Source organism: Protopterus annectens, chromosome 8.part0 (genome assembly GCF_019279795.1).
Source record: "Protopterus annectens isolate FY-2018-M chromosome 8.part0, PAN1.0, whole genome shotgun sequence".
NCBI lineage: Eukaryota > Metazoa > Chordata > Ceratodontiformes > Protopteridae > Protopterus > Protopterus annectens.
The window spans coordinates 1606559619-1606586566 of NC_056741.1; the positions used below are offsets into that span (position 1 = coordinate 1606559619).

Consider the following 26948-nt stretch of genomic DNA (forward strand, 5'->3'; position numbering starts at 1 on the left):
ACAGAGACACACACACACAGAGACACACACACACAGAGACACACACACACACACACACAGAGACACACACACACACAGAGACACACACAGACAGAGACACACACAGACACAGAGAGACACACACACACACAGACACACACACAGAGACACACACACACACAGAGACACACACACACACACACACACACACAGAGACACACACACAGAGACACACACACAGAGACACACACACACAGAGACACACACAGACACACACACAGAGACACACACACACAGAGACACACACACACACAGAGACACACACACACACAGAGACACACACACAGAGACACACACACACACAGAGACACACACACAGAGACACACACACACACACAGAGACACACACACAGACACACACACAGACACACACAGACACACACACACACACAGAGACACACAGAGACACACACACACAGAGACACACACACACACAGAGACACACAGAGACACACACACAGAGACACACACACACAGAGACACACACAGAGACACACAGACACACACACACACACACACACACACACAGAGACACACACAGAGAGCCAGAGACATGCACGCACAGACACAGTAAGAGAGATCAAGCAATCCCCAGGCAGCAGCAGCATCAGTTGAAACGTTTCCGGACCTCTTGACCATACCTGTCAAACTCTTACCACAAGAAATCTGGACAGAGCCACAAATAACGGGGGATCAAAGAACAAAAGGAGGGACAGATTTTAAATACTGCTCTTATAAACATAGTCAGTTGTTAGAATTACAGGGTTTCCCTTAGCATGCATTTTCTAAAGCAGAGGTATGCGTGCAGGTGAGTGAGTGGCGGCAGCAGCAGTATAGAGCTTTGCATAACTCTGGACCTGAAAGCTGAAGAAATCTGGATAAAGCCTAAAATAAAGGGGGGGGGGTCTAAGACTCAAAAATAGAAACAGATTTGAATCATTGTTCTTCTAAAATTACACACTTGCTTAAGTAAAGGATTTCTGTTGGCATGAATTTTCTGAAGAAAATAAGTGTCAAACTCAAATGTCTGTCATTTATTAACTTAAATCGCCAATGAACCAAATGTTTTAGGAGTAAGGGATAGAAAAATATACCTGGTTATATCTTTTAAAGTGTTATATCTGGATGTAAAATGCTTCCTACAGCAACATTTACAAATACTACAGCGACTTGGAAACATTAGGCGAAGGAACTACTTTACATAAAAAAAAAAATAACAAAAAATATAATAAATAATACAGTAGTAAAAAATATATATATATATATATATATATATATATATATATATATATATATATATAAGTAAAACTAAGAACAATAACGGCCTCGTAACACCCCTGGGCGGGTGTTATTTACACATTAACACACCCTGCACTACTGCTTGCTTTACTCAGTATTGCATCAATTTTTGTGAAATGGTTAGCTGCCCATGATAGATGTATGGACTTTCCTTTACACTTCCTTACAGAAGTTTCACTTTTACCACGTGACACCCACGCATATTTTTTTAACAAGGTTTATGACATAAGGAAAAACTGTTGCAAAACCCGCAGATGCCAAACATGAACAAAAGGATGAGCCATTCCACAGTAAAAAAAATGCACCTATTCAGGCCAAATTCAATAAAACCAATTCTGGACTTTACTGAAGAAAATAAACAAATAAGCGCTTTCATCCTGACCACCTTCAGACCTTCATCAGATAATGAATTAATTCACACAAACCATTTATATAATACAGAGGAAACTGGGTAAAACAATCATTAAAAGTTAATCAGTTTATCATTTGTTTATTTTCTTCAATAAAGTCCAGAATTCGTTTTATTGAATTTGGCCTGAATAGGTGCATTTTTTACTGTGGAGTGGCTCATCCTTTTGTTCCTGTTTGGCATCTTCGTGTTTTGAAAAAGGTTTAGGACAGGTTTTCTTCCTGCATTCATTTGATGGGGTGAGGCAGTGGGCAAGGGAAAACAGTGGGATGGGGGGAGGGGGTGGAAGACATCTGTATAGCCTCTGAATATAACTGTCTTGATCCATCTGTCTTGTGAGATGGCCAATCACACATCCACATGTAGGGACAGAAGACATGGCCAATCACACATCCACATGTAGGGACAGATAACTCCTGATAGCCTCTATAATAGGGTAGTCAGGCAAGGACTTATGGATTAGGCAGCTGTTCCACAAACGGAGGACCTTGTTACCTTTGATGCAACCAACTATCCTCTAGGCAAGCAACCATGGTCACATCAGTTTTGTTCATCTCTTTGAAAATTTCGATGCTACTGGCCAGTTTTAAACCATTGCTCATGTAGCTCTGCTACATTCTACAGGACATATGCTGGGGCAAATGAAATTTAATGCCAAAAGCCATGAGTGTCTTGATGACTTTCTCCACATTCTTCTGGAGACATTTAACTGAAGTGTCAAAAAGAAAAGTCCCACCAAAAAAAAAAAAAAAAAAGGCATTAGAAAAGGCTGGTATCACTGGTGGTGTCAGTAAGACACAACTAAGTGTTACAGTGAAAGGATAGGTCAGCACACACTGGTCTTGCTGTGTCATCTACACAATTGTGAGACAAATGCAAGATAAGGTTTACCATGGTTACAATCTGAGACTGCAACTTAGACTTCTAGTCTCCATCAGGCACAGTCCAGTGACTGGCTCTTAAGTTTTTTTCAGCAGGTAACTTGTACTGGAGTGGTAGCACATGAAGCAAATTGTTTAATGACCAAAGAGAGGACATTTTTGGATGTATAAACTTGCTTCTCAAATCTGCCACATGCCCTGAATTTGTTATCCATAGAACAGACTGAGGAGGAGTCTTTTACATCTGCCATAGCAATCTTGCTTTGGAGTCTATCTCCAGGAGGTCCAGGATTTGGGAGTCTGGATGATCTTTTCTTGTCTCATCTCCACAGGACAGGTATCATTCAATTTTTTCCCCACTATCTCGGCTAATAATTTCACAATTTTGTCAGGTAGACCACCACCCTTCAAAACAACTGGGAGTTTAACCCTTTAGGAGGCAGGATCTACAGAACAGTAACTGTGGACTTTACCCTCTACCTCATTTCTAGGACATCCTCGATCTTTTTGTCATTCTGGTGGATAGTTGGGAATGACTGTTCTCATCTTTGTCAATATTTGTGGTTAGAAGGGGAGCCCAGGTGTCTCCTCTCGTTGAGTTGTTGGGAACAGCACAGTGAAGAAGAATGGAACCAGGTATTTGGCAACAATCCTGAAAAGAACCTCTGACCACTCTGTCCTTTTTGAAAAGATGGTAAATGTCCAAAATACCAGGCAGACAAGTATGCCATGTAGAGGTAGAAATTACTGTTGAGCCAGGCACAAACAGTGGCAAATGCAGTAGTCTGCATCATTAGCATCAAAGCTGGCATAAACATCACAATTGGCACCAGCAGGACTAGAGTTCATTTGCTTGAGGCTTGCAGAGAGGAAGAAAGCACAGGCCATCAAACCCAACAGGTCAATCAATAACAAAAGTGCTGGGAAGGTCATCAACTCAGGGCCTGATGTCAAAAGTTTCAAACCCAAAGGCTGGAAAACAAAGCTCAGTGACATCAGCCAAGGTCTTGAGGGTAATGGTGCTAAATTGATATGACAGGCTGAAGCCAGTGCCTGGGACTTGAGTAACTCCTGACACTTACAGTGCCAAGGATACTGACACTTGTGGCAAGGTCAGTATCAAGACCCTTGAAAAATACAAACATCCAGCTAAAAATCTGGGCATCTAATTAGCACAAAATTTAAATAGCACATAACAGTTCTCGCTTCCAGTACACATCTGAGATGTTGCTCAAACAAATTTAAACAGTGTGACAAAAATGAAGGAAAAATAAGCACACTATCAAATAGAATAAAATCTGCAGACTTTAATGAACTGTATTGCAAAATTCTACCTCACAGGGTGGTTTATTTTTGCTTCAGAAAATGGGAATAAGACCTGTCCTCATTCTTTAAATTACCACAAGTATGTTGGTCACGTAGCATGTTTGTGTGTACTAGACTGCTTAAAAAAAAATTACGCATGAAGAGGGACATTCGGTAAAATGTGTGAACGGGTACAACACGCCTGAAAATACGGTCATTATCTCCCAAAATAACGGCATCCTAAAATCAGACCTGAAAATAGTAATGTTCCAACAAAACAGGGAGAGCTGAACAATCTGTCTGGCAGATTAATTCCAACCCAATGGGGACCAGCATCTGAATGAAGACCAGTGAGCAGAACTGCTAATCCTGTCAGGAAAGCTTGGCAATGAAGAGATGCCTCTGTCCATCCTAGTAGAAGACAATGAAGAGGCAAGAGACATTTTTTTTTTTGCTGCACTTGGACGAATGCCTCCATTGCAGTTTTGCAGTCAAACTCAATATCAGGTAGTCAATGACTGTGGCATAAACTTAAGGCTGAAGCAAATGAAGGCCAGAAAGAATTATTTCTACAACTTCAGATTCAGGTGGGAAGATCATTTTTCATTTAAGGCCATACCTTCTTTGATCTCTTATACATCTACAAAACTAACAGCCTCAAACAACCATACTAATGTTTCACTAACAAATAAACAGGGCAAGTAGGGTGAGAGATTAATTTATCAATACACACCCCATGTCTAGAATAAACTACCTCTTCATCTTAAACACAGTGAAGCATTCACCAGTTTTGAACTTGGCCTTAACTGGATGGGTAGCCACAACATCATCAGGCCAATCTTGTGTAATCCTCTGGAAGAGAGGATGCATAATATGATGGTGGGTGTCGTATGCCTTTCTGGACCTTGAACTGATCTGCTTTGTATGTCCTATTAGCCTAAGAAATTCTGCCTGCCCATCCTCATTTTGAAAAGAAGGTGATCAGAGACCATTCTTAATGTGTATTGCCACATTTGGCAACTTAGCTTTTAGCATCATTCATCCCATATGAGGCATACAGAGCCGATTAGCATTTCTGTCCTATTAATAAATGTTTTCGCGTTAACATTTAATAGATTCCAGCTCTCAAAATCCATTTTCCCTGCACGGATGCCAGTAAACGTTAATTAGGATCTTTAACCACAGTGACATCAACTTTGTGAAAACATGAAGTGTGTTCATAGACTTTAATGGACATGTTCTAAACAGCAGAAAAGTGCCCATCACTGAAGGAAATTCTAAACTTATTTGTGCCGAGGTTGAATAAAAAGTTAAAAGATGCTTTTTTAATCAAAACATGGACCAAATATAAACAAAAATGATCAGTGCATGACACATCGCAGCAGTTAACTCGTTAGCTGCGATGCACTCAAAGTGTGCCAATACACTTTACTGGAATTTTAGAACCCTAGGGAAGGAGAATGTGCAGAAGACTCTTCTGCATTACCCGGTTTACAAATAAAGGAGCCAAGGTCCTGGCTGCATACAGGGAGTTTGCATCGGGACAAATCAAAATTCCTATCCAGGACTGTCCAAAGTCAGAGTATTTACAGCAATCTCTTCAACTAAACTAATTCTAAAAACAAAATAAACTTAGTTAAAAAATCTTTCTTCAAAAGACAGACTTGATACAGATCATTTGTTTTTCAGGCGTTTTTGGGAGAAGCGCATTCACCCTTTTAGAGTACTTCAGATAGCGTTCTTATGGATTTATTTTGTTTTTAGAAATAAAATAAGCTTAAGGGACTGCTCTAAATACTTGGTTTCTAGAAAATAATGTGCTGGGACTCATAAGGATCCATGGAATAATTTTTAATATTACTTCTCTATCACTCAGTAAATCTGTGCTTTTCCTCACCTTTAGCTCAAGGTACATTATCCGTGGGCTCAGACAAAGATGGAAGTCTTCGGCCTCAAAATAGAGTTCAGGGGAAAGGCTCGATGGAGGGTTGCTAAAGAGCTCTCTCAATTTGACAACAAAAGCTTTTTCTTCTTATTCCTGAGAAGATTTGGTACAGAAGACTCAGTTATAACATTGTACTGAGAAATGTCCCTGTCCTTAAGGGATACAGTATTTCTGTCTTGTGGTAGGATGTTATGCTCACACCTTCATTTCTTAAAGACTGCCCTACATATTTTATGGATTTAAAAAAATGCACTAAAAGTCAGATGAATTTAATAAATATGAGTAAGAACATAAAACCAAATGGTAAATATAAAGTACTGCTAATAGGGTGCATTACAGGTAATGTCAAGGCGTAGAGAGATTCAGAAGAGGCAAAACCCTCAAAGTCCATGAAAAGGGAGCAGGTGGGTATGGAAGTTGATAAGGTCTTAAGAGACAAAGTAAATGCTCAGCTAGAAATGATTTTAAAATTAAAAGTCTAAAGTTTCTGACAGAATAAGAACTTGAAAAAGTTTGGTTTGGGGCCATTTTTGATACAAGTAATTACACATTACAGAAGTCATCTGGAAAGAATGCCAGTCAATAGAGTTTCTAATGCTATGCTAACTGAAGGCCTGCAGTTTTGGTCCTACTGTTTTACAAGAATGGATTCCATCTCAGATCTACAGCTATAACAAGTGCAGAGATTTCATAACTACCAGGAAGTGCTCAGTCTTCTGTAACTAGTTGGACTGACCACCAAAAAGGTACATGACTGGAACCCCACTAAGATAACATCCCTTTCACCACAACAGGTACAAATGTGGGTCTTGCTTTGGAAGTGATTACTCGTGTGCAGGGTTTGCAGAAACCGTTTTGGTTTGCTCAGGTAGGTGCCGCACATGTACCCTCAAAAAGTGGCATTCCGTAAGAAGACTGCTGTAGTAATTGCTGCCCTTGTAAAATGAGCCTCTGCATGTGATATGAGACTCAACTAACCACCATGATGTAGCAATACAGCCCGAATCATCTGGACAAGGTAACATTGGATATCAGGAAATCTTTACACTGGGGAGGACAGGAAATGAAGAGTTTAAAAAAATAAGTTATGTTCTTGTTCCATCTGTGTTGTCTATTTTCATTCTTCAACAGACTGGACTCTGATCCGACTCAGTTATACTAGCTTGTAGCCACCAAAAACTTGACCTCCCTTCCTATCCATAATGCACTAAGCCCAACCTCCCTCAGATCCTTCTTACAGCTTGAGAGAGATCGAGAGAAAGAGAATGAAACCATAGCAAGTGCCATAGCTGAAGTTCAATAGAAGGGACAGATAGTGTCCGTATTACACTCTTTCCACCAGAAGTCTTTTAGAATGAAAAGAAAGGGGTTGGTGGGTGGGAAGCTGAGGAAAAATGAAAATGGAAAACACAGATGGAACGTTAACATAACTTTATCTGAGGTTGTCAATTTTCTTTCTTCGTCAACAGATAGGACAGAATCCCTAGCTACCTGAACCTTTGGGTGGTCTCAAAGATATTCCTGAGTTTGGTCAAGCTGAAGGCTGCCCTTTCCCTCGAGATCAGGTCTAGTTTGTAATGAGTGACAATGGTACAAGGATTTGACCAAGTCGCAGCTGCACATACATCATCCAAAGAGGCTCTAGACTGGAAAATCATGGAAGCAGCCATAGAACTGGTTGAATGAGCCTTTAAAGGTTTTGGAAAGGGAAGATTCAATTTGATGTACACAATGGAAATGTAGTCTGTCAGCCATCTGGTTAGATTTAACTTTGTAACAGATTTTCAAAATTTGTTAATTGCAAATGAAATAAAAAGTTGGTCCAACTTTCTAATGCCTTTTGTTCTTTGCAAATAGAAACATGATTGTCTATGAATTTCCAAGTAAGTGCAATAAATACTCTCCTTTATTTTTAAAGTGTGGGAAAATACTGGCAGGTTAATGGTTTGCTTGATATTGGATTCTGACACTACCTAAAGTAGGAAAGAAGCATTTGGTATGCAAGTTTACTCTATCCTTGTGGAAAATCAAATATGGTGGCTTGGAAGACTAGGCTTGAAATTCTGAAATCCTTCTAGCTAAAGTAATTGCAACTAAATAAACAGTTTTCCAGGTCAAAAATTTTAAATTGCATTTAGCTGCGGTTTCAAAGGGAGATTGTGTCAAGGCCTGCAGTACCAAATTTAAATCCCATGGTCATAAATTATCTGCAAAAAGGAGGTCTTAGTAGCACAGTACCCCTCAAAAATGCTTAGCACAGTGTAGAAGAAGCTACTGATGAATTTTTAAACCACATGTGAAAGTCAGAGATGGCAGAGAGAGTTGAACTTTAACAGTCAATGAACTAGCATTCCCATGAAACAAGCTTGTTAAAACTCGAGAACCAAATGAATCTGTGCTGAAAAGGGGTCCCATCTGATTCTCCTCTGCCCAATTAGCAAATCTCCATTTACGTCTATTGAGTTTCTTCATAGAGAGTTTATGCGAGAATACCAGAATGGAATGGAGAGGTGACGACAGCATGGTCTGCCTGGCCATTAATGGAATTGGAGAAATCATGCAGTCAGTTTGAGGTTTGGGATGTCAGTGGGAACCATGCCTGTCGGACAGGACAGCAGGACTGGAAGTGGATCCAGAATCCAAGGTGGGCACAGAAGATAAGGCCAAAGAAAGGGAAATCAAATCTGTTGAGGTCAGTAAGGTGCAATGAGGATGGCTCTGCTCTTCAACCTGGCTGCTTTCTGATGGAATTTGGGAATTGATGGAATTTGGGAATTAATGGAGTATGAGGATAAGCATACAGAAGACCGGGGGGGGGGGGGCAATCGTGGAGTACAGCATCTCTTGGTGAATCTCCCAGTGGGGGGGGGGGGGTACTAGGGCAAAGAAGCTGTTGCACTTTTTTTTAGGGGAGACAGATGGCAGCAAGGCTGACCCCACTGATGGAAGATCATGTCCGACATTGTTGAGAGACCACTAGTGAGGAAGTAAAATAGACCATCAATTTTTTGTCAGTTTGTGGTCAGAAAGTCCATTGCCATAACCTTAGTGCTTCTCAACATAGGGGGTAAGATTTGGTTCATCCTTGTTTGTTGCTGTACCAAACCAATGACATGTTGTCCATTTGGATTGCAATCATTGTGAGAGGATGTGTGTCTTGGAATGCTTGCAATGCCAGAAGCACAGCTCTCATCTCCAGAACATTGATATGCAAGTTGGCCTCTTCAGGGGACCAAGTTCCCTGGACTGTCTTGCCCAGAATATGCCTTCCCACACAATCTGGGAAGCATCCGTGGTCACTATAACCTTGGGCTGATGGAGAACAAAGGGACAACCCTTGTAACAGTTGCCATGATTGCAATCCACCATGAAAGATAACGTTTGCATACCGGATTTATTCTGACTTTTGCAGAAATGGGTTGAGAGAGCACTGACCATTCCGTTTGTAGCATCCATTGCAAAATTCTCATGTGATATCTTGCTAAGGGCACTAGGATTATCGCTGCTGACATCAAACCTACAACCTGAAGAACTAACCGGGCTGAAATCTTGATACTGCAGATTATCTTCCTGACAGAGTCTTTATCGTTTGTATTCTCAACATGGGAAGAGAAGCTATCATGGAGATTGTGTTGAACATAGCCCCTACAAATTCCAACAGCTGAGTGGGTCGTAGGTGTGACTTGTGATCAACAGTTATTCCAAGATGCGAACAAGTCTGCAACACTTGGTCGTTTGCCTGCACAAGTTGATGCCTGGTCAGGGCAGTGATGAGCCAGTCCTCCAAATATGAAAACTCTCAGAATCCCCACAGTCTCAAGAGAGCCACTACTATTATGCACTTGAACACCCTGGGGGGGTGTTGTGAGGCCAAAGGGCAGTGCTCTGAAACTGGTAACAACTGGCTCCAAGCCGGAATCTTAAGTGCCTTCTGGATCATCTGTTAATTGTTATGTGACAGTACACAGCCTGAAGGTCTATCAAGCACATCCAGTCATCATTGCTCAGAAGGGGCAGAACGGACTGAACTGTGACCATCTGGAATTTGGTGTGATGAACCACTAACACACTGAGATCCAAAATTGGTCTCCAGTCCCATTTTCTTTGGCACTAAAAGGAATCTAGAGTAAGTTCCAGATCCTATTTGGTCTGGAGGGACCTCTTGGATGACTTTCTAGCAGCTTTTGTATTTCAACTGCTGCTAGCTCCCTCTGACTGGGTAGAACCATCAGGATTTTCCTGGGAAATGGGGTGGAAGGGAAAAGGGAATAGTATAACCTCTGGAAACTATCCTCTGCACCCAGGTATCTTTTGTTAAATTTCTCCAGGTTTTCTGGGGCAGGGATAAGTGACTCCTGACTCCCTCCATTAAAGAGCGCTAAAAGGGTCCGCAGGAAAAGGAATCCTTAGACCTTCGGTTCTACGGGCCTCCTCTGCTACAGGGGCATCTTCTGCCATTATCATTTACCCTCTGTCTCTGGAGGAATTACCTCCACGTGTGTCCTGGTAAGGACCCGGAGATTTTTCTGAACCACATCTTCCCACCTCCTCATTTGTTCCTGGAAAAGGTCCATTGAGGGGTCAAAAATGCCCACTGCAGACAGGGTCTTCCCATCTTTCTCATACCTGCAGTGTCTCTCTCTCACTGTGGGACCAAACAAGGAAAAACTGTCAAAAGGAGCATTGGTGAAAGATGATTTGAAGGGCTCTACAAAATTGCACAGCCATTCCTCCTGATGAAAATGCCCAAACCTGCAGCCCTTGAGGTGCCTTCTGCATCATGTGAGATGAGCCTCATGGATGAATTTGCAGCAGACTGAAGAGTAGCCAACTGTAAAGCCCACAGAAGATGGAGCTTCTGCAGTAGTGGTCCCTGAAAGAAAGTTTTAAAGTTCCTTAAGTCCCTTTGTAACCTTGTGAAGTGTGCAAGTAGTTCACTGATAGGACAGCAAATGCCGCAGCAGTATAAACTCAGGGGTGGACAGTGGAACTCTGCTCTGCAAGTTCCTTCTTCATAGCTGCCACCATGACCATAGCATCAATCAATACATCCTTACGCCAATGCTCTTTCCCTACTGGTGGGGCCAGAATCCAGTCAGGCCTCGAAGGGGTCAGCATGATCATATTAGGCTCCTTCCATGCCCTCTGAGACACCAAATTAATGATGCCATCAGTCAGCACTTTGCCCCAGGAGGTAGATGGGCCAGTCCTGAAAGCTTCCAGAAATATTGACTTCTCAGAAGTTGGGTTTTGGGCAGACTAACCACCTTTCTTGTCTAAGGATCTCAAGAATGTCTCCAAAGGAGATATCATTTAGCGGAGACTTGGGAGACCCTTCTCTCTCATCAAAGCCAGCAATCTCGATGACTGACTTCTGGGGGGTGGGGTGAGGAGTCCAAGTGCTTCCTTTTACACACCTTCTTCCGAGGGACTTCTTCAATGGGATGATCCAAAGTATCGGAAGAGATGACAATACCCAGTTGGGTACTCTGGAATCTTTGGGCCGGCTGTCTCAGTGGTGTGGTCACAGGAAACTCTCTCCACGACCTCTGAGGACTGCTCTGGAGAGAAGGAAGTCAACAGAGCTGAGAAAATGAGATTCTTGTCTGCTACCTCCCCTTCACTCCAAGAGCTGATCACCCGATGCAGAAGACAGAGCCGAGCTATGCAAAGCCAAAGCTCCAAGAAGAAGAGACCGCTCTGAAAACCTAGGAGTTGATCCCATCCTCCCAGGTCCAACCAGAAAGCTTCAGCTCAGAAAGTCATCGGGATCTGAAGACACTAGAGCCAGTACACACTGTAGTTGTCAGACCCAAAGACAAACATCTCTTTTGATTTGACACAGCAGGCCTCAGAGAACCCAGATCTGATAACTGACACCACGGGTCAGATCAGAGGAGGAACTAACAATGGTGGGGGTGCGAATGGATGTTGTCCCTGACCCGAGGGGGTAGGAACAGGGATGACTCCCTTCTGAAATTGATCCATTAAGAATCTTGTCATTGTTTCCACATCTGCTTCTGTAAGAATGAGAGGATACCACTAAAGGGGGCTGCTCTAAAAAGGCAAGGGCACCCTAGATGGCACACTGGGAGAATAAAGCATGCATGGTAGACGCTTTGTATCCAAAGATCCTGAATCTGAAGAGCTTTTTGTTGGTTCCAGAAGACAACCAGCCACCACTTTCATGGATTCAAGGAGGGTCAGATACTAAGAACAGTCGAATCTAACTTAGACTTTATCTTCCTTGGCTCCGACGAAGTGGAGGCAGCAGTCTCGGCCTTTCTTTTGGTGACTGAACTCCAGCAATGGCTTGGGAGATTATAGGCAAAATCAGCTTGTTCCATCTCTCAGAGGTCTAGGGTTGAACCCAGCACAAACATCGCAATCCTGGTCCAAATGATCCAGACCTATACAGTACACACAACCAATGCAAATCAAAAAGAGGCATTTTTATCCCCACATTCCTCAAACTGTTGGAAACCTTTATCAGACATCTCCAAAAATACCAAATACCACCACCCTAATCAACAAAAAAACTAGAAAGAATAAGTCTAGAATATCCTTTTTTTGTTTTGCTATAATCAGAAGGAAGATCATGGAAGATCTACCAATGATGGTAACTCTTGCTACACAAGCGTGAGGAGGATAGGAAGGACTACCAGCAATGGTAGAGAAGATTACGCCAGAACTGTAAGAAAAACTAGCAAAAGTGTCGAAATTATTCAAAAACTTTCGACAACAACTAAAATGCATAATCTGGAAAGGGTTTAAGCAGATAAAGGTTGAAAAATCCCACCTATCATTGTAAAGTAGCTCAAGATGGTAACCACATCTAGACAAGAAAGCAGAAAACAAGATTGGTGGGAGGTCGGACTTAGTGCAATATGGGTAGGAAAGGAGCTCCGGAGTTTTTGGTGGCTACAAGCTACTACGATGGATGAGTAGTATCAAAGGATTGGTTCAGAGCTTCATCTGTCGAGGAAGAATAAAAACTGACATCAGATCTTTTCTTTATGCTCCAACAGAAATCAAGCTCCAGTGGACATCCATGGATTATTGTCCATGCAGTGTATGTAGTACACTACATACACTGCACAGACAATAATGCAGTGGAGTGTATGCAGTGTACTGCATACACTGCATGGACAATAATGCAGTGTATGCAATATTTAATTTTGATGTTGTAATAACGAACAGCATTAAGTTAACAGACTTAAGTGCTTAGAAGTACATGTATGCATGAGGAGGGTTGCAGGACACCCTGCAGTGATGCGGGCACTCAGCTACCAGTGGTGGTGGGGGGGGTTAAGCCTTATTCAGAAAACACATGCACTGCCAAGATGTCAGCAAGAAACATTATGTCCACGGCTGCCTGGATTACAGCTGTTATGGTGAGCTCCTGCCAGTACTACGGGGACTTCTCAGTGGTGAGGTAATGAATGGATTCAAAACAAACAGGGAGAAGATGGACAGCTGGCAAGAAAACAGGCAAAAAAAATCATAGGAAAAAATGAGCCTGGGAGTTTTAGACCATTTAGGGAAAGTCTCTTCCATGACGGATGTTTATGATTATACTCAGACGGAGAGTTCAATAATCTTAAGAACAAAATAAAAGTTCTGTTGGGGCACTGTTTCCCTGACTACAGGCATTAAGTAATAATGTCTTTTAGGAAGGATTTCTGCCTTTTAGAGCATCAGTCAAAATGTATAAAAGCTGCTTTTGACACAGTATCAAACTAAGTATCAAAAACATTGAATTTTCCCCTTCTTCATTATTGCAGGATCCCTGGTGTGGCATGTATAAGCTGCAGGGGGTCTGGAGGGCTCAGCCCTCCACATGGGGGTGTAGACGGTTTTCCCCCAGTGTGGAATAGGTTTTATTTTTTTATATTTTCAGATTAGATGTTGAGAGTTAGGTATTATGTCATATAACCTGCAAGTCATATGAAACTGTAATATGGCCTCCAAGTGAATTTTGATGGAAGACCAGCTCAGCCACTGGTCACACACCTCCTCTAGGTACCACAGTATTTGGTCCATATATGTGATTTTAGGTTTACTGTCCTTTGGAGGACTAGGACAACAAATCAGTACCCATTCAGAAATAGCATAAGCCCTTACATATCTCCCACCACAAAGATAAAACTCAGTGAACACAGCAAAATCTTTCCAAAGAGCTTCTTGCAATTAAATGTTCCAGAGTTTAAAATTGCACAGATCTTACCAGAGTACTATCAACACTGTATAACCTGATTTCCCCATTCAGGACAAATTATATCCTGCAAGGAATGCCAGGGGTCAGGGACTCCCCACCCCCTGGTTAACGACTGACCAACTGTGCAAAGACAAAAGAAACAAAGCATGGGGAGCATAGAAATCAGACTCAGAATCCAGACTTGCACAAATTATATCAGGTGCTAAGTACACAGGGACAGGTACACCCTACGGCTGCTTAAGAATTGTACCTCAGGAAAACACAGCTGGCCACTTTTGGGCATGTACAAAGTTTCTGATTTTCTGCCACTAAAAATATTCCCTAGCCAGATGACATCACCAATCCCTCCCTCTGATGCCACATACTCATTTCAAAACACTGACCCCTCCCTCCCCTAATCCCCTACTTAAGTTACAGAATGTTTGCAATTATGTTTCAAATGCATTACAGCTAAACAGGTTCAATTGTGTCTTTTGGCTGTTCCCGGTTAGGGGTCGCCACAGCGGAACTCTGGTCTGCTAATGACTGGCAGTTGATTTTTACATACCGGCTTGCCAGGCCTGATGCACAACCTTCAACAAAGGTACACCCATTCACGCATGTCTCCACGCAGAAGACGCTCTAACTGAGAATCAAACCGGACAGCGTCTTACTGTGAGGCGACAACGCTAATGCAGCACCACCACCGTGATCTTAAAAAATTCTATGTTGGCTTTCTGCATGAATGTCATATGTCCTCATATTCAATCATGGTAGGCAAATATCATTGCAAACTTATAGCACATATTTCTAATGCATCTTTAGCAAAAAGACAACTTACCATACAGCTTTAACCATGCTCACTTACTGCTCTGTCAAAATCTCAAAATGTCTCAGCTGCCAAGGACTTGAGGTCCACTAACAAAACTTTAGAAAAACTTCTCTGCAGACAGACAAGAACACTCATCCATCTACTTACTTAACTGAATAAATTACTGGAAACTTCAACAAGGTGTCTATTCCTCATACAGGGAGGGCAACAGAGTCTCTTGGATCCGCAAGCTGAAGTGATTTTATCTGGACTAATCCTTTATACTGTTTCTTGTTATTCCTGTCACCCTCCATGTCACAGCTAGGATACCAGACTTCATTCCAGCCATCTGGATTACCTTCATTTTTGCATATGGAGCCAAGTGACCATCATCTAGAGTCAATGTTCACACCACAGGGTGGACTGCATGCCTTGGTTATTCTTCTGTGCCACACACACACTTATGGTCAAATTTAGAGTGCTCAGTCCACCTATTACACATATTTTTGGCATGTGAGAGGAAACTGGATCACCTGGAGAAAAAACAAGTGAATACAGGATGAACATGCAGACTCCACACAAACTGCAGCCAGGCCAAAAGTCAAATCGGAGAAGCGCTTGCTGTAAGATGACAATGCCATCCGCTGCCCCACTGTGTTCCACATCTTCCACAGCCCTTCCCACACAACTATCCAAAAGTGCATGGATCTTACATTTCAAAGATTTGTTGAGAACCTAGAATTATAAAGCTGGAGTAAGAAGCACCTGGTTAGGGGCAGGAACTCATGACCATACCTAAACTGGTGACAATCTCAATGGCTTCTATACTGCTCACAAAGTACATAATGGATGAAGAACCAACTCAACGAGTACAAGTCAGCAAACTTCAACTGCCCAATCTTGGTTCCCATAAGTAATCACATCTGGTGCAGTTTCAAAGTGCTTCCTAGCACAAATTCCTTTCTTTTGTGAGATTTCGCCTTTCTTCTTGCTTGTGTACAATGAATCTGATATACTTTAGGGAGTTTGAATCCCCCACAAAAAGTAGCAGACATTTAATATTTTCATCAGACTGATTTCCTGACCAGTTGTGCTCAGCAAGTTAGTTCCAGGTCAAATTGTAACTTGCTGAATCATGAGGAAGCAGAGATAAAATAAATGCATTTTCAGTGAAATTGGAATCAGCAAAATCATATCCGAACAGCCATACTTGACAAATATACCAGAAGTCATTTCAAAAAAGGCATTTTGTTTAGTATTCAACAGCTGATGAAAATGACATTTTTTCAATGCTGCAACATGCAGAAGGGAATGTAACATGAAAAAAAAAGAAAACTCTATGGAACAATGGAATAGCAATGAATATATGTTGGCCAGGCTCACTCATGTGCATATGGTGAGCTGAAACTGTTGGAACTGCTCAAGGATTGCCGTAAAACTCCATGTAAATGGTTTAATGTTACTTCCCTTCAGGTTGGCTTGCACCTCTTTGGCCTCTTTAGTAAGCTAGTTTTCTCACTTAATATTTAACAGTGCAGTTTTTTCACTTGCTGGTTGATGAGAGGTCCTAGTGAACCAGGTCTTCAGAATTCTAGGCTGACAGCTTTATGTTCTACGGATGCAGAACATATTGGAAAGCCTGATGAGTCTGACTAGGGTATAATGCAGAAAAGGCAAGTAAACACATGAACAAATGAGACTAAAGAAGAATTCTAAGAAAAATAAGTCATGCAGTGATCTTTTTTTGGTAACTGCTTGATATTCAGAGACCTTTTAAATTTGAGTGACAGAATAGCAAGACCGAATGACAAAAAATATAGATGTACAACCAAGTCCGAGATGGTTATTTACCAGAATATTACCTTTTGTTCAAGGTATAACAATCTTTAAGTTAGTATACTTAAGTTAAGGGGATGTTGGTGGCTTGCCCATTAGCAGTCTACATTTGCCATTCTCCTGCATTTTCAGAAATGTTTAGTAATTTTGTGGCTCTCACTTAAGCCTCTTTTTCAGCGGCAGCAGTAAGCTGCAATAATTAAGGTCGTACCTTTTGGGTTGGTACCAAGGATAGCTGAAGAAATAGGGTGCAAATGTGGATGACTGTAAATGTGTGTATATATGTATGTAGGTATCCATGTGTAGTGTGGCTTTACCATAATTTCAGAGAATTGGGCTTAATGAAGACTGATTCAATGAAAATATAATGCGACAATGGACTGCCTACTCCCTACCCCAGTTATAGTAACCTCCTCTATGCCAGACTCAATTATGGCAATAAATAGTAGTGCTGTTTACAGAAGTCTTAGAACAGTCAAGCTTAGATAACAGTTTTAGATATGGCACCTGATTCAACAACATCTGAGGAGCAGATATCGTAGGATAAAAAAATAAGGGCTCAAAATAAATTGTTTCTACCATACAAGCAAAGACCCCAGATACGCAACTATATAAGCATAGACCCTAGATATGCAACTTTTAAGATTTAAATGTCAGAGAGATAAACTTTATACACAGAGTGTGTCCAAGCAGGTCTTCCATGTTTTAATACTACAGAAAACACAATAGTCCTCTCTTATTCAGTGTAACCAATATAGTCTGCTTGAGCCTTGATGCAAACACTGTTTCCATCTCCAAAAGCATGCAGATTAAAGATCACAGCATGTAAAATACCTTGCTGGATTAAGCAGTGAAAGACAGTATGGTAATTTCAATTTGCACCAACTGGTAAGACATGAAAAATTTATGTCATACCACTCTGTCAGAACTTCAGTCAGGACACACACATACACAGCCAGATTGAATGCAGTATAATAAACAGATTCCAATATATGTAAAAGGATTTTCTATAAACCAAACTATGCTAAATACTGCAGTTAAATTATACACTGGAAGAACTCTGTATAAAACTCAGCATAACCTGTGCATGCCACCCAGCTGACCTTAGCCTCAAAACCTACAACTACTTTTATGGCTAATGAGAGAATCCAATTTCAACAAATGGTTTGCTGAATGTTGCAAGACCAGTGCCATCAATCATACAAAATGAATGAATACCAACACTCCAATGGTATCGCAACCACAATTCTGAAGCCTCCACACAAAGAAAGATGATTTACATCCACTGGACAAGGACTAAATGGCCTTTCCTTGTGTGGCCCCCACTGGTACAGAGGCAGCACACACACGTGTCACTAACAAAGCAGAAGAAAACCAAGGCTATTTGAAGAGGCAAGGAGCACATACAGCAGAGGCTTGGTCAAGTAAGGATAATGGACATATAGTGCTTTCTATTACCACAAATGCAGAGCACAGAATTCGGATGGGCTGACCTTATGAGTAATTGGGGGAGGGGGGGCTGACATTCTGTACATACTGCACTGAAGAAGGGAGTATGTCCAGCCAATCTACATGCTACACTGATGGAGTAGGTTCACCCAATGACATGCATTACTCTAGGAAAAGTTAACTGCCTGACACCAGATGAAGCTTGAAAAAGCCAATATGCTGCTATAAAGTCCTTATTTGATGTAGCCAATAAAGCTTTGGCAAAATACTCCAACCACAAGAATTTAGTAATCTTGTTGAACAGATTCTTCTAGGATTAAGCAGTCACAAGGACCAGACAACTGGAGGGCTGTATCAGATTTGGGTGGAGAGGACTTGGGGGTAGTGTGGACAGGATTAAAAGTCCCCACTTGGTAATATCCTAACCTTTAAAATTTGCACACAACAAGGGCTATACTTTCCATGCACAAGTCACAGACAAACTGCATTAAAGTCGGCATGAGAAGAACTAAATGAAACTGGTAAAAATATCAATCATATCCTTACCAATACAGGCTAAAAGCAACAGCAGCATTAGTGTGCACCACATATGCTTTCCCCTGTCAGGAAGGTGCACCACACACACACACACTTTCCCATGTCGTGAAGGGAGAAGGATGAATTTGGGACAGATACTACAGAATAAAGTAGGGCAGTGTGGATGGTACCGGTATGCTAGTTCAATGCAATTAATGCAAGAAAATGTGTGGCAACTGCAATATCAGATGCCTTTTGCAGTAGTCACCTTGTAGTGTGGCAAAGTGGTTCAAAGAAGTACAGTTTTATCAGGTTAACCATACAGTGTGTGAACAAGGGCAACATCCTAGTTTGTCTGGTTAGTTCTAACAGAGAATTTTATAGGCAACACAGATTACACATAAGGGGTAATCTTCGTAGGATCTTTTACGTGGCTCTAGTTGTACGGTCATTCTTGAGCAAAGAACTGTGCCAATAAGACATACGGTAGACATATGACGTGACAAGCAGATGACTATTAAACAGTACTTCAGTACATACGTCAATCTTTCGCAAAGAAGAGTTCAAAATGGATATTATTTACCCCAAGAAATAATGACACTGAAACGGACCAACTATATTAATTTCAGCCTGAAAAAATGAGGGAAAATTCACCACAAAAACATCCCTCAAACAAATGTGTTAAATGAGTCTTTCGGACCACAGCTAATCCAAGATGAGAAGATGATTTAGTGTTAGGTACAGTTAGCTACATTAGGTCAATAAAACAGCCATTTCTTTTATCATAACTTACTTTACAAGCTACAGTTTCATGTCTAATATACATACATAACAGCAATACATTCATTAGAACTATTTAAACATTCTGTCACTAAAATAAGGGACAGACCTGTTTTGTTTTGAACTGTTAAATCTTGGAAGAATATTTTGCTTGATCACTCTAAGCAAAACTCTATACTCTTCTATTACAGGTGGAAGTGAACACAATATAATGTAAAATGATACCCTTTTCACTACTCAAGACTTGTCTAGTGTGCATGTGTGTGTGTGTGTGTGTGTGTATATATATATATATATATATATATATATATATATATATATATATATATATATATATATATATATATATATATATATATATATATATATATATATATATATATATATATATATATATATATATCATATATAATATATACTATATATATGTATATATATATTATATATAATATATACTATATATATATTATATATAATATATACTATATATATACTATATATATACTATATATATACTATATATATATATATATACTATATATATATATATATATATATATATATATATATATATATATATATATATATATATATATATATATATATATATATATATATATATATATATATATATATATATATATATATATATATATATATATATATATATATATATATATATATATATATATATATATATATATATATATATATATATATATATACACACACACACACACACACACATATATAAACACACACATATATATAAACACACACACATATATACACACACACATATATATATATATATATATATATATATATATATATATATATATATATACATATTTTTTTTCCCCTTATAGGACGCATTCAGTGTTGCAGGTTTGCAATACCGATTAACAAAAGCTTGACCCCAAAAGGTCAAATCACAACTAGTCAGATCATGGTAAACCAGGGATTGGGTTTTCACCCTTTCCCCTCTGTAGTGCGATCTTTGAGGTGGCATATTTAAGTAGCAAGCAGGCAGGGGGGCTTGCCCCTCTGCATATTTGTTTGCAGTCAATTCCTTTTTAAACCTTTAGGATCAGACATCTGAGTGTTAATACTGCAAGCTCGACTTTGTGAATGCATTCCATTTTATACATATGTATGCATGCACACACATGCACACATTTGTGTATATATAAAATTACACACAAAAAATGTATTCATATGTATGACTGGGTATAAATATATACACACGTATATGTACACATGTCCACATACAATATAGATTTTCAAATAAATGTACTCAAGTAAATGAGCAGTATACATTTACTTTAATAATGTATTGGCAGTTTAGAGAAAAAGAAAACAAAATGACCTTTTCTAGACACATACCATATACACGAAGTGTGTAGTCATCATACGATTCTCCCACACTGTTGGAAGCCAGACAGCGGTATGTACCATTGTCTGTTTTGTTCAAGTTGTTTATCAACAAGTTTGGACCTTCTAGAAGTATGTGTGCTGGTAGCTCATCTTCCAATCTCAACCAGTGCACTGCAACATTCCTGTGTGTGGGGCAAGCATATGATATTTAAGAGCAAAGGTGTACAGAAAATACAAAAAACACAGTAACACATTTCATGAATCTGACAGAAAAGGTAAGATGACTCTCCGTAATAAAAGGAAAAGCAGATACAAAAGATTTAGCCGGATGGATTTTTACACATCTCTGCCTAATTAGAAGACTGTGGTGCACTACAATAAGGGTACCATCACAGCTCAGACCCAAACAAGCACTCTGCAAGTCACCTCGTTGTTATATTCTGATTGACAAAAACACAAGCACACATGCTGACACTATACCATGATAATGCTACAGCAGTGGCCTTTACTTTGGAAGACTGGATTAGTCTAGGACAAATTGATGCCTGGAGTTGACCTGAATTGTAATACTTCATTGATCTTTAGACAGAAGCTAGACAAATGCAGTATACAGCTGAGTAATTCACTCGGCTAGGTGGCTGCAAGGCCATTCACTCAAAAGCACAAAGAAGTTCTATTCTTTCATGTATTTTACTCACATACAGCAGGCTGCAGCTTCACAACGTTAACATCAGGTCATTTGTGCTAAATTTCTTTCTTCCTGCCACTATAAAAAATTTAATGCACTCAACTACTGCTATCATGCAATGACTCAGTTTGCAAGCTTACAGACTTGAGAGTAAGAATTTAAAGGCAAACCAGCAATAAAGTGCAAGTTACGTTACAAAGCTACCTATTAAACATCTAAACCATAACATACAAGGCCATGCTCAGTACCAAGTAAACAGGACTAAAAAATGAACAATCTTGCTGTACCGTACAGGGGGACATTGTGCTCTATAGTAATAAGACATAACAGGACCATAATGTACACAGCTTGTGTACAGAAAAGTTCTCAATCAGGTAGGCATGGAAACAAACTGTGGCTATCAAAAAAGGTTATTGAATATTCTACCTCCTGCAAAGGCATAACCACAACCTCATATACAGTGGATATGCAAAGTGTACACACCCCGTTAAAAATGACAGGTTTTTGTGATATAAAAAAAAAGACACCACAATAAATCATTTCAAAACTTTTCCCGCCTACAATGTGACTTAGAACCTGTACAATTCAATTGAAACAAACAAATCTTTTAGGGGAAAAAATATAAAAAAATAAAAAACTTACAATAAGCTGGTTGCATAAGTGTGCACACCCTTAAACTAATACTTTGTTGAAGCGCCTTTGGATTTAATGACAACATTCAGTCTTCTTGGGTAGGAGTCTGTCAGCATGGCACATCTTGACTTGGCAATATTTGCCTACTCTTCCCTGCAAAAGCACTCCAAATCTGTCAGGTTGCGAGGGAATCTCTTGTGCACAGCCCTCTTCAGGTCACCTCACAGATTTTCTATTGAATTTAGGTCTGAGCTCAGGCTGGGCCATTGCAAAAAACTTTAACTTTCTTCTGGTGAAGCCATTTTTTTGTTGATTTGGATGTATGCTTGGGATCATTGTGCTGAAAGCTGAAATCCCTCTTCAGCTTTCTAGCAGATGCCTGAAGGTTTTAGGCCAAACGTGACCAGTATTTGGAACTGTTCATAATTCCCTCTACCTTGACTAAAGCCCCAGTTCTTGCTGAAGAAAAACAAACCCATAGGATGATACTGTTACAATCACGCTTCACCATGGGGATGGTGTTCTTTTGGTGATGCAAAGTGTTGTTTTTGCTCCAAATGTACGTTTTGGAATTGTGGCCAAAAAGTTCAACCATGGTTTCATCAGACCATAATACAGTTTCCCACATGCTTTTGGGAGACTTGATGTATTGTTTTGCAAATTTTAGCCAGGCTTGGATGTTTTTCTGTGTAAGAAAAGGCTTCTGTCTTGCAACCCTACACCATAAGTCCAGACACATGGAGAATACAGGAGATTGTTGTCACATGTAGTACACAACCAGTACTTGCCAGAAATTCCTGCAGCTCCTTCAGTGTTGCTGTAGGTCTCTTGGCAGTCTCCCTGACCAGTTTTCATCAATTTTGGAGGGATGTGTAGTTCTGTGCAACATCATTGTTCCATATTTTTTCCACTTTTTGATGACTATCTTCACTGTGTTCCATGATATACCCAATGCAGTGGAAAATTTTTTGTACCCCTCTTCTGACTGATGCCTTTCAACAATGATATCCCTTTGATGCTTTGCAAGCTCTCTGCAAACCATGGCTTTTGCTGTAGCAGGCAACTGTGTAATTATCAAGAAAATCCTACTAAGACAGCTGAACTTTATTTGGGATTAATCAGTGTCTCTTTACTTGATGGCAGGTGTGTGTCATTAAATCAAATGGTGCTTCAGCAAAGTATTAGTTGAAGGGTGTGCACTCTTGTGCAACCAGCTTATTGTACTTTTATTTTTTATATTTTTCCCCTAACAGATTTGTTTTTTAATTGAACTGTACAGGTTATAGGTCACATTAAAGGTGGAAAAAGTTTTGAAATGACTTATTGTGGTCTCATTTTTTATATCACAAAAAAACTGGCATTTTAACAGGGTTATGTACACTTTTTATATCCACTGTATATAAAAAAAATTCGTAATTAAAAGACCACCAACTAGCAAAAGAAAATAATTTAAAAAATGTAACTAGTAAATTCTCTTTTAAACTAAAGGTTACATAATTTGTGTTTACATGAACATTTTGTGTAATAGCAAAAAGTAATGTGAAAAACTGCAGTGTTATTTACTACAAATGATTTCATACATTAAACTGCACTGCTTAATATGGGTTGGGTGCAGTGACTATGCTATACAGACATAAAAGTGGGCTGAAGCAAAATTCATTAAAGTCAGCTTCTACGAGACAGGTAGGTAGACAAAATGAAAGGGAAGTCTAATTATACCACCACAAAGGTGGTGAAAAATGTTTATCACTATAACTTGATAATTTCTTCACTAATAATGAATTGATATCACTAAGTGTTTAGCATCCCCAAAGCAGCCACTACGCCACTTTCATAATGACTATTCTTTTTTAGTCTGTCCATCTCAATCCCTTTTGCTACTGCTTACATTAATTTTGAAATTTTGTTAGACAGTTTATGCATTTTTAGTTGTTATTGTACAAGACTTGTGTTTAAAGTTCTTGGGGGTGACCATTAGCACTGATGCTGTTTTGTCAGCACTCTATTTTCTGGGTACAGTTCCTGTGTGCTTTAGGGTCAAGCCCTCTATAGAGTTGCAGCTTGTTTCCATTTTCCTCAATCACTGAATAGTAAGGAATCTTTTGCTGATTAATATTCCCTGATTCTGTGGTAGCTGTGCGGAGCAATGACACTGCAACTAAGGACTAGGTGGCTCAGGAAAGTCTGCTGAGTGAGACTGGCAAAGACTGGCTGCAAAGTTTCAGGTTTGGGATTATTGCTCATTATTTCACAACTAGATTGGGGATGCTACTGTTTTGCTGGATTGACTATAAATTGTACTTGGCTAAATTGTACTGAGACTAACTTCTCTCTTCACACACTCATGCCAGTTTTGTATTGTATAACTGAACAATTTTTGAACTGGAAAAATTCTGCTATCATCAGTTGGTGGTTAGTGAAAGTACAGTTGAAGTAAATTTACCATAACAGTAGCTGTTTGAATGATCAGTGCTACAGCACCCTATGATATATGGGCTATATCCTGCCAAGGATATAACAGCCAGACAGTTTCCAAAGCTTCGGGACACTTTCCATGTGCCTAAATTGTCAAGCAGCTCAAGCTGAGCCTATGGAAAGACAGGATTGGGCACTAAGCCCTTCATTTCATTTTCCCACTAGCAGAGACAGGAAGACTGAGCTCTGAAGGGGCAATTCTAGGAACAACAAAATATAAAAATCCACACCCTATAGTAAAAACCATGGTTAAAAAACAAGGATAGATGGAGGAATGAAGCATCTACTGCATCAGTGATCATTCAAACATGTACTGTTATGGTAAGTTTACTTGTGCAACTGTACTCAAGGTTCATCACATTGACCAATTGCTGCAGTAGCCTTAGCTGTAGGGGCAGATTACCTTAGCTAACTACATTTGGGAGGTGGAAGGAGAAAAGTCCAGGAGCCCTTGGAGAATGGCCTTAGCAAAGGATGATCTGGACCCAGAGAAGGAATAAAGCTTATACTGCTTTGTTAATGTACGTACAGAGGACCAACCAGCATCTTCTAGGATACTTCTAGAATCCATGGATCAAATCTTAAAAGATCCGCTTATCGAGATGCCATTTATAAGGGGATGCCCTGGCCCTGCTCAGCTTGTCTGACAGTTTTGCTCTGATAAAAACATAGGAATGCAAGTAGACTGTGCTGTGAAGCTATATCCCAAGTTAAAAGGGATAGTCTGCAAAGGGGGGTATAACCCCCCCCCCCCCAACAGACCGCTGATGTACCATGACTATGGCATAGTCTGTAACAATTTGAAGAGGTGCCAGGGACCAAAGATGATTCAGTATTCAGTGCTTTGATGAGGGAAAGCATCTCTTTGAAATGTATGTGCTTGCATCAGTCCTTGGTGTCCCCCACACAACCTGCACTTTTGTCCCTCCTGAAACTGCTCCCAGAACAAAGTCTGAGGAGTCTGTGTGGAGAAGGGAGACCTGGACTTAAAGACATCTGTGGTCTCCACTAAATGGTTTGTTTTCAAACAAACCCCAGCAATGGGATTTTAAGAGACAAAGGGTGTTGGTGCTATGACCAAAGAAACTTCAGGTACCAGTGTATCTTTCTCATGTGGAGTCTTGCCATGTGTATCAAGAAAATCACAGATAGCAGAAGATCCAGAATCCTAAGGTATTCCCTCTCAGTGACTGAAGTTTAAGTGGAAAACCTTAGAAGTAGACATAGATATCGATTCATTTTATTTTGGGGAAGAAAATCTCTGAACTGAGGTGTCTAGCTGACATCATAGAACACAATCCTGTGTGAAGGAGTCGAGAAAAAATGTTGAACATTCTCTTAGAATCTCAGCTTTTGTAAGAGATCTCTCAGCCAAGAGAGATTTCTGACACTTGGGAAAAAATTCTACAAAGTTAAACAAGTCTAAGGAAATACACTGATATCCTGCATCCTGCTATGAGCTATAACTGGAGTTAAGACACTCTGTGAACAAATCTTGGAGCAGTGGATAGTCTAAAGGACAAGGCAGAAAACCGATTATGTGATCAATACACACAAAACCTTAAGAAATATAAGTCTGGATGAACAGGGATGTGTTAAGCGTCTTAAGTCTACTGTTACCAAGAAATCTGAATGAGAAAGAAGAGGTAACATTTTGAATTTGGGCACTATCACAAACAGGTTTAGGAAAGAAAGGTTCAGAACTGGTCTCCAAGCATTTTGGCACTACAAACATCCTTGAATAAAAACTCTTCCCCACTTGGGAAAAATGAGGAACTGGTTCTATCACTGCTTGTGGCAGCATCTGATGAAGAACACATGGAAACCAAAGATGCTGACCTGGAAAATGGAGGAATTTACTTCATGGAAAGGAGGGATTTTATCCCACTGCCATCTGTAATACTGAAGAATGATCTTCAGAAACAATTTGTCTGAATCTGTTGGCAAAGAAAAAAAAAGAGAGATTTAGACTTTCTGGAAGGAAAAGGGACCATGGTGGGAAGGGTTACAAGGTCTCTTTCCTTGGTTTTAGGAGGTGTGAGGCTTCTTTTTGGAGTCACATTGCCATTTGTCCTTAAACATCTGACTACCTGCATTTTGTGGAGATCTTTTTTTATTCTGCTTTTTGCCAAAACTGGATGAGGAGTTAGTTACATAATGCCTCATAAAATTTGGAAAAGGGCTGAAAAATCAGTTTATTCCTTTCATCACAATTTTTGATCACCTCTGCAGCAGATAAACAAAAAAATATATATAAATTCCACTTTGGATAGAGATAATCTCATTTTTAACATCTGGGAGGTTCAGA

The 26948-nt window shown here is 39.9% G+C and overlaps 1 protein-coding gene across 5 annotated transcripts in view; it reads right to left on the bottom strand.

Annotated features, from left to right (window-relative positions):
• Positions 1 to 26948, bottom strand: part of CADM1 (cell adhesion molecule 1) — a 1905513-nt gene that overhangs the window by 385634 nt on the left and 1492931 nt on the right. For all 5 annotated transcript variants that reach the window (XM_044081147.1, XM_044081146.1, XM_044081145.1 and 2 more), the window contains one exon: positions 20854 to 21026. In XM_044081147.1, the coding sequence (XP_043937082.1) occupies positions 20854 to 21026 (173 nt within the window). The remainder of the gene's footprint in view (positions 1 to 20853; positions 21027 to 26948) is intronic.